The 17,553-nt window shown below is 39.4% G+C and overlaps 1 protein-coding gene across 3 annotated transcripts; it reads left to right on the top strand.

Moving 5' to 3' along the window:
- The first annotated feature begins 50 nt into the window (after nucleotides 1–50).
- PLPP6 (phospholipid phosphatase 6) lies at nucleotides 51–15,270 on the top strand. Of its 3 annotated transcripts, none has more exons than XM_033916605.1 (3): nucleotides 51–141; nucleotides 1,571–2,049; nucleotides 12,858–15,267. In XM_033916605.1, exons 2-3 carry the CDS (start codon nucleotides 1,602–1,604, stop codon nucleotides 13,217–13,219), a joined length of 810 nt encoding a protein of 269 aa, XP_033772496.1. In that variant the 5' UTR covers nucleotides 51–141; nucleotides 1,571–1,601; the 3' UTR covers nucleotides 13,220–15,267. The 3 variants fall into 3 exon arrangements, with proteins under 3 accessions (XP_033772496.1, XP_033772495.1, XP_033772498.1); XM_033916604.1 differs by having other exon boundaries at nucleotides 73–391; nucleotides 12,858–15,266; XM_033916607.1 differs by lacking the exon at nucleotides 51–141 and adding an exon at nucleotides 914–1,035 and having other exon boundaries at nucleotides 12,858–15,270.
- The last annotated feature ends 2,283 nt before the right edge of the window (nucleotides 15,271–17,553 follow it).

Below are 17,553 nucleotides of genomic sequence, written 5' to 3'. Positions count from 1 at the left end.
CGTGCTTCCACGTGACCTAAAGGGTACAAACTGTTGACGTCACATCCAGCGTCGCCCTTAAAAAAGGCGGCCCTTCATTCAATCATAATCAGAGCAACAGTTGTGGACTGCAGGTTTCTTCGAGTAAGGAACGTCGGGAGCGTAAGTGCTAAGATATGAGTGCTCGGTCGCTATAGAGTTTGCGGGTTCGCGGATGGGAATATGGATCTGGCGTACGAATCCCGGAAGTTAATCCTCGGCTTTTATAGGAATGAATGGTGTCTGTAGCAAGTGCTGCTCAGTCTGCAGGAAGGACTGAGACGTACACTTCAACTTTATTTCTAGTGTGTGAGCCAAGCTGCTTGTTTGCGTTCTTGAGCCGAGAAGGAAGCAGTGGCACAAGCACCGGAAGGTGGGTTACTGTAGTATATACAGTATAGTATTGTTAAAGATGTAGTGATAGCTTTTGTATAGGGTTAGAATGGAAGATGCCTCTTTTTTCTAAGAGGGAAACATGGTAGATTGGACAAAAAATCTTGCTCCTATATAAGTTTCTGGCAATTACGGGTATTTATACACCGGGAGCACAATAAAACTTTTACAATTTTGGTGCCTTAGAGAGGGAAGGAGAGAAGCGTTTTATTATTAATAGTGTGCATGTGCTTTTGAGCAGTGGGATGGTCCTTTTAGTGCCTACTCCCCTTCCAACATAGATGCGTGGTTAACAAATGTTAGGCAAGGCCTATTACATGGTGTTCTTAAACGGCTCTTTTTTTCTCCCTTTAATGTTTAAGCTAACCTATCGGGGCATAGAGGGGCATAATCTGCATGGAGTAGCAGGTATAACTCTTGCCACCTTATTGGGTAAGACCAGATGGAATATACAGGTCTTTATCTACTAATTCATTTCATAACATATTAGAACTCTGCTTTATTTGAAGATGGGATGGTGGAATTTTCTATGAGGACAGGCTAAAGTGGCTAATGCTCTTCAGCTTGGAGAAGAGATGGCTTAGGAGAGAAGATAGAGATCTATAAAATATGGAGTGGAGTAAGGTGGGTAGATGTCGCTTGTTTACTATTTCCAAAAATACTAGGGTTCAATGGCAACTTCTCTCTCATTTCCTTAGAGTAAGGGACCTGTGTGCAAAGTACTTTTGCCCACAGGAACAAAATAAGAAAGCCATGTTCTGTTCACCTGCTACTTTCTGGCCAGTCCCTTTTTTGTGGATAGATTTGGCCATTTTAGCAAGTTAAAGGCCAAATTTTATCTGTAGCAATTCTGAAAATACTTGTTTAAATTATCCATTTCTCATCTGCCTGGAAGTGCATATCAGCACCATTGAAAATGTATGTTAAATTGAGAAATTGGCTTGTAATGTTTGGTTTTAGCTTGATTTTTGCAGGAAATGGTTTTGGTGGCCGTTAGGACAATATAATAGCATTCTCATGCAGCTAAATAGATGGTGATAGTGGAAAGGGAAGAGGCATTGCGATATTTATGATTTCTGTTGTTAAAATTTTGAATGTCTATGGCTTATGTCATGAATACAAATGATTTAAAGTGTAAATATCAAATTTCACTCTGCAGTTTGTCAAGAGAAGACTGAAGGAATATCACGATGCCTAGCCCCAAGACTACCCGAGCCATGGGTAGTAATAGTACCAGCAGTGCCACTACCAACAATGGGAAGTTTGAGTTCAGTTCCTTGGTCAATAGCAGGACTCCACTCTCCGACTCTCCTTCAGCCCGTCTGCGGGCTTCAGAGAGTCCAGTTCGTCGCAAGGATTCTTTGTCATCCCAGCAGGTGCTTCCTGAAGAGGACTGCATGAAGCTGAACCCATCTTTTCTAGGCATTGCCTTCCGCTCCTTGCTGGCCATTGACCTGTGGCTGTCAAAAAAGCTTGGGGTGTGTGCTGGTGAACATTGTTCCTGGGGTAGTGCCAGGCCTCTAATGAAACTGATTGAGATCTCAGGCCATGGTATCCCATGGATTGCTGGTACTTTGTATTGTTTCTATAAGAGTGACAGTTTGGCTGTACAGGAAGTGGTATTGAATCTCTTATTTGGTGAGTTGTTTTTTTTTTTTCTTCTGAAATTATACATATAAAACACATTGAATGTGACAATGATTTGACAATTCTGCATGCTGGGACTCAAACCAATCAGTTTATACTTGAATTTGTGTCTGGGTAACTGGATGAAGGCTTCGCTGTCTTTAAGTGATGAAGTGATATCATCCCTGTGTTACAGATAACTTTAAATTGATATAATTGGTGACAAATAATAACTTTTAAAGACCTATGCCACAAAATTCAGCTTTACTATGGTATCTATTTACTACCAAACTTTAACATAAGAAATGCCTGGATCAGACCTTAGGTCCATCTAGACCGGCGACCCGCACACGCAGAGACTAAGCTAGGTGTTCCCTGATTAATACCTTGTTTACCCGTATCCCTCAATGTGATTCACAAGAAGGTGTGCATCCAACTTGCCCTTGAATCCCCGAATGGTGGTCTCCGTCACAACCTCCTCTGGGAGAGCATTCCAAGCATCCACCACACACTGTGTGAAACAGAACTTCCTGACATTTGTCCTGGGCCTGTTGCCCCTCAATTTCAGTCCATGATCTCTCGCCCGCTCCTCTTCCGGCTTCCTTTGCCGCTCGCCTTCCTCCTTCTCAGTTCTCTCCTGCCTCTGGCTCCCGACTGAGGCACTCATAAGTGTCCAATATGCTTTAAAGTGTATTTGGTGTCTTTTTTTTCCAAAACTTGATGGGGTTGATATTAAAAAGTAAGTTACCTGTTCAGTGGTCACTGGTGAATATATAACTTTCCTAGCTATATATGTTCAGTGCTTATGGGTTAATTTTCTATAGATCACCTAAAGTTAGGAATCGAAGTAATGCACATTAAGCGCTAAGTTTATAAAGGCAATTGCCATTTATAGATATAACCAGCATAAATTCAGTTACACGTCTAGCTTTAGGCGTGAACACCTAACTTAATGGCTGGAGTAAATGCTTGCGTCTAACTGCGGGCAGTTAAGTGCATAACCGTATTCTATAAGTGCTAGGTATGCCCCTGTTAAAACATTTTGCACACACAATTTGCAGAATCCTAAGAGCAGTTATGCATGTAACTGCTAATTAGTACCATTTGCCATTGACTTATAGCTAATAATTTGTCTTAATGCTTATTGGCAGAAAATTATTGTTACATTCATTGCTGACAGTATGCAAAGTTGCATGCGAAATTTATAGAATACTAAGTATAGAACTGTGCACACAAGTTTATAGAATTAGGGGGTAAGTTAAGAGGCTGCAAGCTAATATCCATACAGTAAAATGCAGAAGGAGGGCAAACCAAACCAAAACAAAACAATTTAGCTAGTGGCAGTTTTCAGCTGAATAAGTTAGGATTAGTTAGGCCTGCTGAACAACATATAGCGGTGGAAATGACCGCATATACACAAACATTCAGGCCTCTGACCATATGAATTAATTTAAACACAGGCATTCAAAACAATTGCCACCACTGTTTGAAAACTGAGAATTATTTTAGCAAAACATATTGGTGTAAGGAGAATTTTATTTACAATAACTAACATTGGTTGTTTTTCTTTAAGTATTTCCTTTTTAAATTGGGAGACCTTAGAAAATGTATACTCTAAGCTGCTTCATTAGCACTAACTGACTGCTTCAATGCTTTCCTCCACAGTGGTCAACCATTACTTTTTTTTTTTTTCTAGGTCTTTGATTTCTTTATTTTCTGCAATATGCTTCATCACTTGTACCACAGACTTCAAGTTATTCAGGTTTTGCAATCTGTTGTCATTAATGTAGTCTAATGTGGATATTTCCTTTACACCATAATCTATATAGAGCTTAGTCGTCTTGTTCCCGGACAAGAATTCTCTCCCGAGGTTATGTGTTCAAACACAGCAAAGCTACAGGAATCGTCAGGCTCTTGTTGATCATTAGAAGTCTCTATTTGTATTCTTTACCTCTCACTCAAATACAACCTATGTGTAGTGACATCAGCTGATATTCAGGCTTCATAACAGCTGGTGGAGCACAATTTCTACCATCAGTCCCCGTCCCCCCCTCCCCCCACCCAATAGCTCAGTAATGGTGTAAAGAAAAAAGAGATACTTGTCAGACTGGCTTGGAAAAACACCCCCTGTTCCTTTATTCTTACAGGAATATCACAATCCGGTGTGAGTGCTCAGATGAGACAGGAAATTAATTACTAGTCCCAAATCTTTATGTATATAAATAAAGCCTCCAGCTCTTCCCAAAAACAAAACCCCTTCCCCCAAGCTTCTCTCCATAGCTTGAAGGGGAGACCAAAAAAAGAAAACAAACATTCAAACCCAAAACAGTTTTTTCTGCTTAGTTTTACACAGTCCTTTTCACTCAAAGAATAGTTAAGCTCTGGAACTCATTGCCAGAGGATGTGGTTAGTGGTTAGCATAGCTGGGTTTAAGAAAGGATTGGGGAAGTTTCCTGGAGGAAAAGTCTATAGCTTGCTATTGAGATAGATATGGGGGGAAGACACTGCTTGCTCTAGATTGGTAGCATGGAATGTTGCTATTATTTGGATTTCTGCAAGATACTGTTTCTGGATTGGCCACTGTTGGAAACAAGAAACTGGGCTAAATGGACCATTGGTCTGACCCACTATGGCTAGTTTCTGCTGAGAAAATATTTTGGTGAGATACATCAAGATTTGAAAATGAAGACGTAAGAACATAAAAATAGCCTTACTAGGTCAGACCAATGGTCCATCAAGCCCAGTAGCTTGTTCACGGTGACCAATCCAGGTCCCTAGTACCTGGCCAAAACCCAAGGAGTAGCAACATTCCATATTACCAATCCAGGGCAAGAAATGGCTTCTCCCATGTCTTTTGCAATAAGACAATGGACTTTCCTTCAGAAAATTGTCCAAACGTTTCTTAAAACCTGCTATGCTATTCACTCTTACCACAACATCTGATAATATTTACTTTTAAGACTCTTCTTTCCAAGGCACCAACATTTATCAATTGACTTCTCATCCTGTAAGCTTCCACAAGATTGCTCAGATCCAATGACCAATATTTGACAGTTCCCTCTTAAAATTATCAACACTCGTCGACACTACATTTTCTGTCACGGCACCACAAACGTGGAATTTTCTACCAATCCATTTAAGAGAACGCTCACTGGATAGATTTAAGAGCAACTTAAAATGTTTCCTTTTTAAAGATGCATTTGATCTTCAGCTTGGTTAGTCAGACCATCTACATTTGATGTTTCAAAAAATATTTCCTCATATTGGTTTTAAAAGTATTTCCCTGTAACTTGAGTGTCCCCTAGTCTTTGTGATTTTTGACTGAGTGAAAAATTGATCCATTTGTACCCGTTCTACTCCACTCAATCATATCTCCCCTCAGCCGGCATCTTCAATCATATCTCTCTTCCAAGCTGAAGAGCCCTAACCTTTTTAGTCTTTCCTCATACGAGAGGAGTTCCATCCCCTTTATCATCTTGGTTGCTCCTCTTAGAACCTTTTCTAGCTATATCTATCTTGAGATGAGGAGACCAGAATGGAATGCACTACTCCAGCTGAGGTCGCACCATGGAGTGATACAGGGCCATTATAACATTCTTAGTCTTGTTAACCATCTCTTTTTTTTTTTTTTTTTTTTTTTTTTTATAATTCCTAGCATCCTGTTTGTCATGGGATATATTGTGTCACAAAGTTGGCTTTTTATTTATTACTTATGAAACATACTTCATGGATTTAGTTGTTTGATCGACTTAGGTTATTTTGTTTTGTATGTAAGGGGAGAAGGAGTTTTCTGTAATAAACAGGATCATTGATGAGCAGCTTATCTAGTCCAAGAATTTGAGCAAAAACTAAAAATTGGTCAAGATACTTGTAACCCACTTTGGTTTAAAACGGGATATAAATGGAAAAATAAAGAAGCAACAGGATTAGTAGTTCTTCACTAGGGCTGAAAGGAAGGTCACAAGTGGAGGATCAAGAGGGTCAGTGCTAGATCTTTCCCTTTTTTATAGGATTATTTGCATAATAGGGTGAGAAGGTGTCTATTTTAGAAAATAGAAGCACAACTTCTACCTCGACTGAGGGCATGGATATTATGTCAGCTCAAGAATCAGTATAAATGCACATATACTGTATAGCAGTGTTTCTCAACCTTTTCAAGCCAAGTACCCCCTAAGCCTAATAAATACCAACCAAGTATCCCGCCCAAACTCTACCCCCATAATAGTACTAATTGTAATGCAATTTCTTCCATCCATTTTTCATATACACACTATCTTAATATATAATGTTAACCACAAAATTAACCCCCCCCCCCCACATAGCACACTATATGCAGAGAATGTTAATTATTTGTATTTGGGGGGTTTTCAAAGAGGTCAAGGCAGATGACTTTAAAATATGCAATTTCACCTCGGTAACAACTATAGAAAAATAGACAAATATAGTGCAAAATATAGACAGCAGATAAAAATTCTCACTAAATTGAAAATAAAATTTTTCCTACCTTTTTGTTGTCTGAGTCTCTGGTTCCACCTTTGTCTGTCTGTCTCCCCCACCCCCTACTGAAGCCACCGCCGCCGATTTCACTCTGCCACTTAACACACTTCATTTCCTCCCCCCCTCAACTTTTTCTTCCTCTATCCCTGCCTGCTCTACCTCCAAAGCCAACCCTGTCACCCGATACGCCCACCACCGCAACAGCAACAATTTTGCGATTACCTGGCTTGGAACCTTCTATTTGACATCTGAATTGATGTCAAGGTGGGGGGGAAGTCTTGTGGGCTGGCTGTGTGCAGTTGCTGCCTGCCTATGACCTGTCCCTGTTGCTGCTGCGTCAGGGGGGGTGGGAGTGGGAATAGAGCATGTTGGGTGGCAGGGTCGGCTTTGGGAGTGGGGCAGGGAGGAATCAGTGGTTTAAGTGGGGTGGGGGCATGCCAGCCCACATAACCCCAACAGCTGGCCCACGTACTCCCTGGGGCATGCATACCACAGGTTGAGAAACAGTTGTGTAGTAAATGTAGAGATTATTGCAATTCCCCTGAACACACCTATTTTATACATGTGCTCTCTAGCTTGCACTGTGTACATGTTAAGCTCACATAAAATCTTCCACATGTCTTATTGATGACCTTGTGGAAAGGATACACGTGTGTGTGTACACACGTAGATCACATGAAAATCTGAAATAGGAGGAAGATTGTAGGATAAAATGAAAATGTTTGACTAGTAGAATCTCACACTATTTCAAATTTTCATGTCATCTACACACAAACACAATGTGTAACTGTTTCCAGAAGGGCATCAACATAGAATTTATTTATTTATTTATTTTTTTGTGAGCTTAAAATGTACACAGTGCAAGCTAGAGTGGTGGCTTTGAAGGTTCCATAATCTTTGTGCAGGGGGTTTGTGGTATACAAAAGTGTCGGAAATGATTCCTTCAGGTTTGGGAAGTTTATATTCAGGTTTTATCAACAAGAAGTAGGAATTATTATGAATGTTTTGGGTGATTTGCTTCTGTTATAACAGACTTTGGGGGGGCTGGATGTGAGATATTAGGGTGGTATGAGTCTGTAGTTGGGAGTCATAGTATTTATTTAATTTTTTTTACGTCATTTCTTTGATATGTAGTCTCCAGTCTGTTTTAACGTGGAGTGGGGTGAGGGGTGTTTGGCTTACTTCTGATGGGAGAACCAGAGGGGTAGCCATTCTTGGAAGACACTAATATTACAGATGAGAGGTGGGGGGTATTATGTCTCAGGAATGTGCACATGCAAATAGTGACGTTCTAAAATCGCTACTACTGGCAGGCCAAAGAAACGAGATGAAACAAAGTAGAACTTAAAGGTAGCACAATAGACTGATAAAATTGGATGGGTAATGTTTTTGTTAGTAGACTTTTAGCCATCTTGATATGTTCTATTTATCACTTTACTTCCTTTTGTAGCCAGCAGCATTATGTCAAACAGCGAAAACAGATCACATGACATTCTTAGTGTTAAGGGCCTACTAAAAACCATGTTATGACATTAGACTTTGTATCATTTAAAGTAATGTTCTCGAATTAAGTTTCTGAGCATATGTACATGTGACCAGGTGACATGTTCTGTGCTTCTTTGTGGCTTATAGTACATTAACACTGCTTGGAATGTTGTTGGGTGATTACTAAAATGGATCAGATTCCATTGTTTTGACATCTTGGGTGTGACTGAGTAAAAAGAGAAGACAGCCTATTCAAGTGAGCAGGACGTAAAACTATCTTAACTTGGAAGGGAACTTCTTTTGTGCTGTAGTAACAAACCACGCTCACATGTTCTACCTCATTTTGGAAAATGAGATATGTTATAGCAATGATTGTCAAAACAGGACCTTTCATGAGCCTAAGATTATGTCATTTAATAAAGCAGAATGGGGCTCCTGAGGTAATCGCAAACAAAACTAGAGGATGGATAAAGTGTGTGGGTTTTTTTTGTTTTTTTTTTAATACCACTTAGATCTGATCTGACACCACTATCACTCATACAGCCTTATTGGAGACCCAAATAAATGAGAGAAAAAAGGCCTCAGTTAAGCTTCATATGACCATCCACAAAAACTCCCAGTTTGAAATATTTTTCAAACACTTTCTTTTAAGGTTTCCAAAGCTGCTATTCCCTCGCACTAGACTTATCTTCCATAAAGCTAGCATCAAAAAATTGAAACCAAACACTTAGCTTGCTTTTGAATCTGGTCTGTCCTTCAGTGCTTTCCACAGGCTGTAACCTTGGCAGCGTCTCCAATGGCCAAACAGCGTTTCTTTTAGGCCAAGCAGTTGGCAGAGATTCAACAGGGTCATCTCCATTTCACCCACCAGCTTCTTCAGGATCTACTGCCTTAATCAACTCAGATGTTGGACAGCACAACGCCAAAACAAAAGCAAAATACTAGAGATTGACACAGTGGCTGTTAGCCACGGATAACCCGCCGAAACAGTGAAAGTCATTGTCGGTTCAGGGACAAGGCCTTTCACCACCCTGTGGACCAGTGAATAGCCTTGTTTCTGCAGTTAGGTGAGAGATAACCTTGATAGGCGGTATATAAAATCCTAATAAAACTTAAAAAACTTAAAAACTTAAAACTTAAAAACTTGTGCAGTCACCGATTGGGCATCTTCGTCCCTCCCTTCCTTCCCCCTCATCTTGCCTTGATGATTTTCTGGGGGTTTTCCATTTCCCAGCTGCCCGAACTAGCTTTTGTCTGGTCACGTGTGGCTTCTGAAACTTATCCTCTGCAACTTCCTGTTTCTGGCTGTGCTGGGAGAGTTTCTGTGGCCTCGCATGACTGGGAGACGAGGAGGAACAGAGGGTAGCCACAGTAAGGTGAGGGGAAGAGAGGGAGTAGTTGGCAGTGAGCTGCTACACCCGGTCTATGGGAAAGAGCTTTCAGAGCGTGTCAAGTACTAACACCATTGTGGATTGCTTTGTTATATTCTTCAATTTCAACTGCACTGTTTGTATTTCATTTAACTGCTGTGAACTGCCTAGAACTCCCGGTATACAAAAATAAAATAATTTATTATTAAGATTTGGAGTGATCAGGAGGGAGGCTGCTGGATTGGGCATGCTGAAGGGGAAGTGAAGAGAGAGGGTGTAAGAAGAACAGATGCTGAAGGGAAATGGGGATGACAGAGAGAGTGAGTGCGGAGAAGACACTGAATGGAAATGATGACAAGATAGAGAGAGAGAGTGGGGAGAAGACACTGAAGGGAAATGAGGATGAGAGAGATGCCAGACTATGGGGGAGCAGAGGGAAGAAGATGGGTGGCAGACCAATGGTGGGGAGGGAGAGGCACAGTAACAGAGCATATGGAAGAGGCAGAGAGAAGGCAGAAAATGTATGAAAGGAATTGAATGAAGAGAAGATGAGGAAAGCAGAAACTAGATGACAAACATAGAAAAAAAATTTATTTCTCTTTTTCGCTTTAGGATAAAATAGTATACTAATTGTGTTGATTAAACATTTATAAACAAAGCCCTGCCAGCTGAACATCTTTAGTTCAGCAGTCAGAACTTTGATTTATAAAATGACAATTGTACAGAATATGATGATGGGGATTGAGCTCGTGGAGACAGGGACAATTTTTTTTTTTCCCTGTGTCATTATCTACAAAATACCAAAAAACAACAGCAAACATGGCTTCAGAGTGGCATTGAGATCCCCTTTCCACTGAGCAGAAATATGAACGTTGGTGAATAACTTTGAACGTTGGGTGAATAACTCTGCCCACTCTCAATTCACTTAACTAATAAGAGCTCTCCTTTGCCGTGTGGAAACACAAATTCAAAAACATTCTCAAAAGATCTTCTTAGAAAAATGCCACCCATTCAATATGAGCATTTAAACCCCCTGGGTGAACAGATTGCAGTTCATATATCCAGCGCTGTTCCTTCTGCAGCAAACAGCGCTGCTAATCTCCATGGTGTGGTTGATTCTGCCACTCTTCCAAAACCAAACATTTTAGAGTATTAAAAGTATGATGTAACTGCAGACAGTGCCCAACCAATGGTTTTTCCATCCTGCGGATGTTTAAACAGGAACGGTGTTCTTAGATTCTTTTCCTCAGTTTACGGGAAGTCTGTCCCACATATACCAACTGGCAGGATCAACAGAATGCATACCTACCCCCCCTCTGTATTGCAGGAGGTTTTCTCCATTAGCTTGTACATCTTTCCTGTCTGGGGATGCACAAACCCTGATGTTTCTTCCGAAGAGCATTGGCCACATTCCTTATGACCACTCTCCTCTATGTTTGCAGATTTATCACTCAAGATTTTCATATTTGGACTTGAGTCCCCCTAGGTTCTGGTTACGCTCAAATGAAAAAATAATTGCCAAATCTTTCAAGCAAGGATGGATCTTTAATATAGCCAAGTGAGGTTGTATTCATGAGGAAAAAGTCTGGAAAATCGAGATACAAAAGGAATCGCCTTTTTGGATTCATTTACTAATTTATACTGTAACAAATCCTCTCTCTGATTGTATAAGGCTCTTATACGCTCTTCACTATTCCTTCTGGGTAGCCCCTCTCCAAAAATCTGGCATATAACTCTTTAGATTTTTCTTTAAAGTCTTGTCTGACAGATTCTCCAGAATTGTAAAAACTGTGCAAAAGGTATATTTGCCTTTAGGCAATAATGGTGTATGCTGGAAAAAGACAACATGTTCCAGTCTGTGGGTTTTGAAAATACAGTAGTGGAAAAACCCTCTATCTTTTCTGATTTGAATGTCCAAAAATGAAATGTGACACTGATCCTACTGTGTTCTAAACTGGATCTTTGGATGACAGGCATTCAAATATACCAGGAACTGTTGAAACAAATCCAGGGTGCCCCTCCATAGATAAAACACATTGTCTATGAAGCGGACCCAGCATATCATCTGGTCAAAGACTCTTGAAGGGTATATCCGTTTTTTCAAAAATGCCCATAAACAAATTTGCCACTGTGGGGGCAAATGATGCCCCTATGGCTACCCCTGAAAATTGCTTGTAATAATTCCCATCATACAAAATAACTTTAAGTCATACCAATTTACTCAGGGCCACCAGGAAATCTGTTGGAGCCATGTGAGGTCTTGGTCTGTTATCCAGAAAGTCTTCCAGAATTTCTAAAGCCTCCTCTTGAGGGATAGAAGTGTAAAAGGAGGATACAACTAAAGTAATTAAGAGGTTCACTTACTGACTGTCCCAGGATCCCAAGAGTTGGGAGAAATTGGGTAGAATCCTTTACTAGAGTCCACATATCCTGAATACAAGGTCTTAAGCCCACATACTTGCACACACATTTCAAAAAGGAGCAAGGAGCCACGAGCCGATAACAATTGGGCGTCCCAGTGGTCTTTCCCTGTTCTTATGAATTTTGGATAATATAAGACCAGAGCCACCACATACTTTGGAGGTCATATCGGTGCTTTGTGTTTTTATCAGGATTTTTTCTTTTAGCCCTTGGTCTGCTACTTCTTTCACAGAATCATAAATAGATCTGGTTGAATCTTCCCTAAGGCATAAGTATGTGTCTTTATCATGCAACTGTTTTAGCACCTCTTGAGGGTAAGCTTTCTTGTCCCAGACTACCACTGCCCTGCCTTTTGTCAGCCCGCTTGATCACTATAGATTCCTCTTGTTGCAACTTCTCAAAGTGCCTTTTCTGTTTGCTGGAGATTATGCTTATACTTCATAGGTTGGCTCTCCAGTTTCTCAATTTCTTGTAAAACTGCCATCTTAACGTTGACAATACTGAGTCTAGGGGTCCAGGTTGGGTCCAAGAGTGTAGTAAAGCAGGAAACGCCATAGTCTTTACAAAATAATGTATAGACAGGTGGTAGATGTATGGACATGCCTCTCAGTGGAAGTTGTGGAGATAGATTATCTGAATTTAAGAAAGTATAGAACTATCACATAGGATCTCTAAGGGAGAGAAAAAAGATGGATGGGGAAGACTGGATAGGCTATATGTTCTCCTATCTGCTGTCATTTAACAGCTTTAGGTGTCTTATGTTTCACCCAGAAGATTGATAAAACAGGCAGGATGGTATGGGAGTAGGGCAGAAAGTTTAAATTAGGGGAGGAATTGATATTCAGTAGCTAGATACAGAGAAAGATAATTTAAAGCCCACTGTAGTGAAAGTAAACTGCCTAGTAGGGATATCCGGGTACTTGTTGCTAGGATTGGTTCTTCTTATGTCTTTGCAGAAGGCTCTGAAAGCCAAAACAAGTTTGAATGTACTATTATACTAACAAATCTTTTTGTATCCTGTACCATTTTTTTTTTTCTCTCTGGCAGCTCTGATTCTGGATCTCATCTTGGTAGGCCTAGTGAAAGGAGCAGTGAAGCGACGCCGGCCTACTCATAACCGCATGGACATGTTTGCAACCTTCTCAGTGGATAAGTACTCCTTCCCTTCAGGGCACGCTACACGGGCTGCCATGGTCACCCACTTCCTCCTGAACCACCTTGTTCTAGCCATCCCAGTGAGAGTACTGCTCATGCTCTGGGCAGTCATCGTTGGGTTCTCCAGAGTCATGTTGGGCCGACACAACATCACAGATGTTGCCTTTGGTTTTCTCATGGGTTATATGCAATATAATTTGGTAGAATACCTTTGGCTGTCTCCCAGCACTGTGCCAGCTCTCTTCAACCTGTAATTGTGATTTATGTCGTCATTCATTTTTGCTTCAGAATGACTTGCTACATATGTAATAGCACCAGCCAACCAATCTCTCTTCTCTTTTTTTTTTTTTGTCCTGTTTATATTTTAATTTTATATTTTTAAACCAATCTCAGAATGCCAGCAAAGCTGTTCTTTGAGAAACTCTTCATGTCCATGCAAGAACATTGAAAGTCCTGGGAAGATTATCACTTCATTGCTATCTGTATCTTGATGTGTTATGGCTAAACACAGCTTTGTTACTGCCATGATAACCCCTCCCCTCCTTTCCCAAATTGTCATTACTTCTTGACATGCTGCTGTATTTCAAGCACAAGCTATCTCAAATGGCTTGATTGTTCATTGCAGAGAATAAGAAACCACTTGTGGATCTTGGAATTTCTAAGGAAAACCTCAATGCTGTTAAATTCATTCATGGTCTTTTTATAAATTGCTGTAGTCTGAACTTGTTAAGCTAAGCATTTACTAGCGACAACTATTGCAGTTGTCCTAGGTTAGGATTCTTTTTGAACCTGCCTGTTAAATATACATGACTTCTTAGAACTTCACACTCCATAATTTGTGATTTGGCTGGAGTCAAATTTTTGTGATGGTGTGTGGGGTTTTTTGTTTTTTTGTGTGTTGTTTTTTTTTTAAACCTGGTAAGCCTGAGTTAAGATTTGGATCTTCAATTCATAATAGCCTAATCCTTTTAATGGTAGCCTTTAATCAAATCTATGTTGATAGAAACCATTTCAGTGTTTGAAAAACTGAAGAAGACTTGCTAGAGAAAACCAATTGAAATATTAAGTTGGTAAGCTTGTAGTCTACATTGACTGAATTTCCTTTTAGAATTTATTTCTATAAAAAAGTATCCATGTTCTAGTTGTATTAGTGAGGATACAATGAATGAGCCAATTCTAAAAACTCCCAGATTTTAGATGTAGGGATAATTACCTCTCCAATGTTACAGGACTTGTTAATATCACTTGATGTACACTTCTCCCTCTGTATTCGCTGTGATAGGGGATTAACAGAACCACAAATACAGAAAAACTGCGAATAACTTTCTCGTATGTTATTCGCTGTCTTCTTAAAAAACCATCATGAATACAGTGAAACTGTGAATAATGTGGTGGGAGACCTGGTCTGTTCCTGAAGGAGAGGCAAAACACAGTCAAGTTTTAATAAAATTTGATGGATCGCTTAATCATAATACAAAGTGATGAACAAGTTTAAAAACATGTAGTATATTTCTCATTACAGGGAGACGACCTCATTAACGTAGGCCAACCAACAAACAAATGGAGCCTAAGGGAAAATTGAAACGACCAGGTCCCAATATGTATTAGCCTCATTCTGCTGTCCTGCTATCACATACACACACAAATGCACATGCCAATATGCCCGGGTTCAAATCCCGGGACCTCTCGCATGGCAAGTGTGAAAAATAAGGGAAGAAATGTAATATTTTGACAGTAAAGAGATGAGAAAGGGAAAAACAATAGGAGGGGAAAGATAGTGCTAAAAATCTGGTAAAACTTAATTAAAATAATGAACCACAGTTCATAACCAGAATGCTCACTCCATATAACACTCTCCGGTCAACCTCTAATAACCTGCTAACAGTTCCATCCTTGAAAATAATAGGAACCAGAAGACAGGACATGTTCTCGGTTACAGCCCCTCTTCTGTGGAATTCTATACCTCAATACATAAGAGATGAAAAGGACCTCGCATCCTTCAAAAAAATTTTAAAAACCTACCTTTTTAAAGATGCATTTAATCTATGATCCACCAATTTTTATTTTTTTTTTAGAATTTTTAATTTTTTTGGCTCAATATTTCTAATTTTACCCTTCCTTGTGTTAACTTCCCTTCTGTGTTTTTCATATTCTGCAAAGAAATTGTAACTTTCTCCTCCTACCCCTCACGACTCATGTGCGTCTTAGTAAGTTTTAATTTGTTATTGTATTCACTGCCCACTTTTTAATTTGAATTGTACATCGCTTAGGAAATTAAATAAGTGATTTATCAAGCATTAATAAAAACTTGAAACTTGATGGAGTTCTAAAAAAAAAAATGAGCAGTTAAAAGCATCTTTGAAAAGAAAGTGCTGGGAATCAGCGATTTTCTCTGTAAACGCTTGGAATAAGTGATTTCTCTATGCAAGCTGATGTAATTTGGGGGAGGAGCCAGCAAGCTAAAAACCGCGAATACGGAGGGAGAAGTGTAGTACTATTCAGCACTAATCCCCAGGTTTTATGTAGTTTGCCTAGCTAATTTAGGCACCTAACTGACTGATTTAATTGATGTCAATAATTGACAATTAGCAGTTTGCAATTGATGTAACTTGCACTAACTTGGTAGGCGCCTACCACAAAATAGGTGTGGTTAGGACTGGATCATGGTTATGTTGTGCATTTAGGCAAAGAAAACCTTGGCATAAATAGGGTGTACCTAAAGTTAGGATGCTAAGCATAACTCATTTTATTAAGTGTACCTAACTTTTATAGAATCGTGCTTAGGCTACACTAGTGAGCGCCTAATTTTTAGGTTCCAAATATAGAAAATCAAGTCTTAAAAGTCTTGGGGGTGTTTTGTCTTTTTTTTTTTTTCCTAGATGGTCAGTAGCATTCATTGACCGATTAGCATTAATATAATTTTGTTATTTTGTTGAAAACACCATTTAATGGGTTAGTGATAGGGAACTAGGAATTGTATGTCATCTACCTAGCAGCAGGCCATTTGAAAGAACTAGTTTCTGATATTCTGTTTGTAATAGATTTCCATTTGCCTTAAATCATAAAGAGTCAACTTTAGTTTTGGTTGTTGCTCTAATGAATTACAAGTATTTGATTGTCTAATTGAGTGTCAAAGGATTATACAAAAAAGCATAAATTTGAGCTGGACACCAGATTGATTGCAGGCCAGGTACTGACACTGGTGTGCATGTTAGAGATCATACGTACTAATGCATGCAAGGTGAATAGTTATATTGTGTTTGGGGTAGGATGGTTTGGGGCGCGAGGAAGCATTTAATGGGTTGGGAGAGTAGAGAACAGGAAGATTTAGTGGAAAAGTAGGCATCTCTAACTGCTGTGTTTCATGCTTCCCAACTAGTTCAATCAATTGCTGCTAAACGCCTCCATAAGCTGGAAATTTTTCATCATAGAAATGCATTGGATCATTGAAGGTGGAGGGGGGCTTGTTTCTCTACAATCCTGGTACAGTCTGTCATATTTTCCAAACTAACTGTATCCCGTCATTTTTCCCTATGCCAGGTTTTATTCAATTCTGTTAAATTTACAAGAGTTGTTTTACACACAGACAGAAGATTGGCCCCTTTAATAATTCTTCCCTACTTCCATTGTGTTGGAAAGAATATAAACATTGGTAAAAATTAAGAATATAATTCATATTTCATAATAAAAACTCATGATATGCAGGAGCACAACTTCAAAAGTATATATTCCTCTTTGAGCAACAAAAACATGTTAAGGTGGATGCTCAGAAGGGCTCCATAAAAGCTTGGAGGATGTGTTAATAGACATGTTTGGCAGTCTGTGAAGGATTGCCTCACAGGGCACTGGTGCTGGACTACAGGGGGGCTAGGAGAGGGGTAAGAGTGGGGATACCACACAGTGTCTCTTTCTTGGGAACAATGTGAAGGAACAACTCAAGTAGTCCTGAATTAGGTGTTTATAGGGTAGTGGAGGAAGGGGTAAGAGTTTGAAATTTTTACTTGAAATTGCCACACTTGAATGGCTTTGTGTAAAGTTTTTAGTTGATATGAATCATTGAATGTGACAGTTTATGTTGGTATGATAAATGTTGTATTGATCTTCTGTGGTTCAATAAATACATTTTATACTAAAGAGGGTTTTTAAAAAGAACTTCAAACTCTCATTTTATGCAGTTAGTGGGAATCTGGTTCATATTAAAAAGAGCAAGATGTGCAAGTGGAGATGGATCTGTACAACCAGGGATAAATAAACCAGGGATAAATAAAATAAGAAAATATTTATTGAAGTTATAATACAAAAGTCTTTATCATATATTCACTGAATGTTGTGGGCCCAACATGGGCCGTGTTTCGCCGTTTGAGCCTGGCTCAGGAGTGTGATCGATTATCTAAAGGATGAATTATAATAATCATTGTAATAAATCCAATAGAACAATGGAAAGAGTAATAGAACATGGTCACATGCAAAATATCAGCAAAACAAATCCAATAAAATACAGTCAAAGATTATACAATTATAACATTTAAGTACAGAATGATGGTTTTAAAATATCAGCAAAACAAATAAACCTAGGAATGTACAGCCA

Source organism: Geotrypetes seraphini, chromosome 12 (genome assembly GCF_902459505.1).
Source record: "Geotrypetes seraphini chromosome 12, aGeoSer1.1, whole genome shotgun sequence".
NCBI lineage: Eukaryota > Metazoa > Chordata > Amphibia > Gymnophiona > Dermophiidae > Geotrypetes > Geotrypetes seraphini.
Note: the sequence above shows the minus strand (reverse complement) of the source record. Positions and strands in the feature narration are given on the sequence as shown.

What these genes read in the sequence shown, in the direction of transcription:
- PLPP6 (XM_033916607.1), top strand. Translation starts at nt 1,602, where the DNA reads ATGCCTAGCCCCAAGACTACCCGAGCCATGGGTAGTAATAGTACCAGC. An exon ending in GGTATTGAATCTCTTATTTG is followed by an intron (nt 2,050 to 12,857) that starts GTGAGTTGTTTT and finishes TCTCTCTGGCAG; the next exon opens with CTCTGATTCTGGATCTCATC.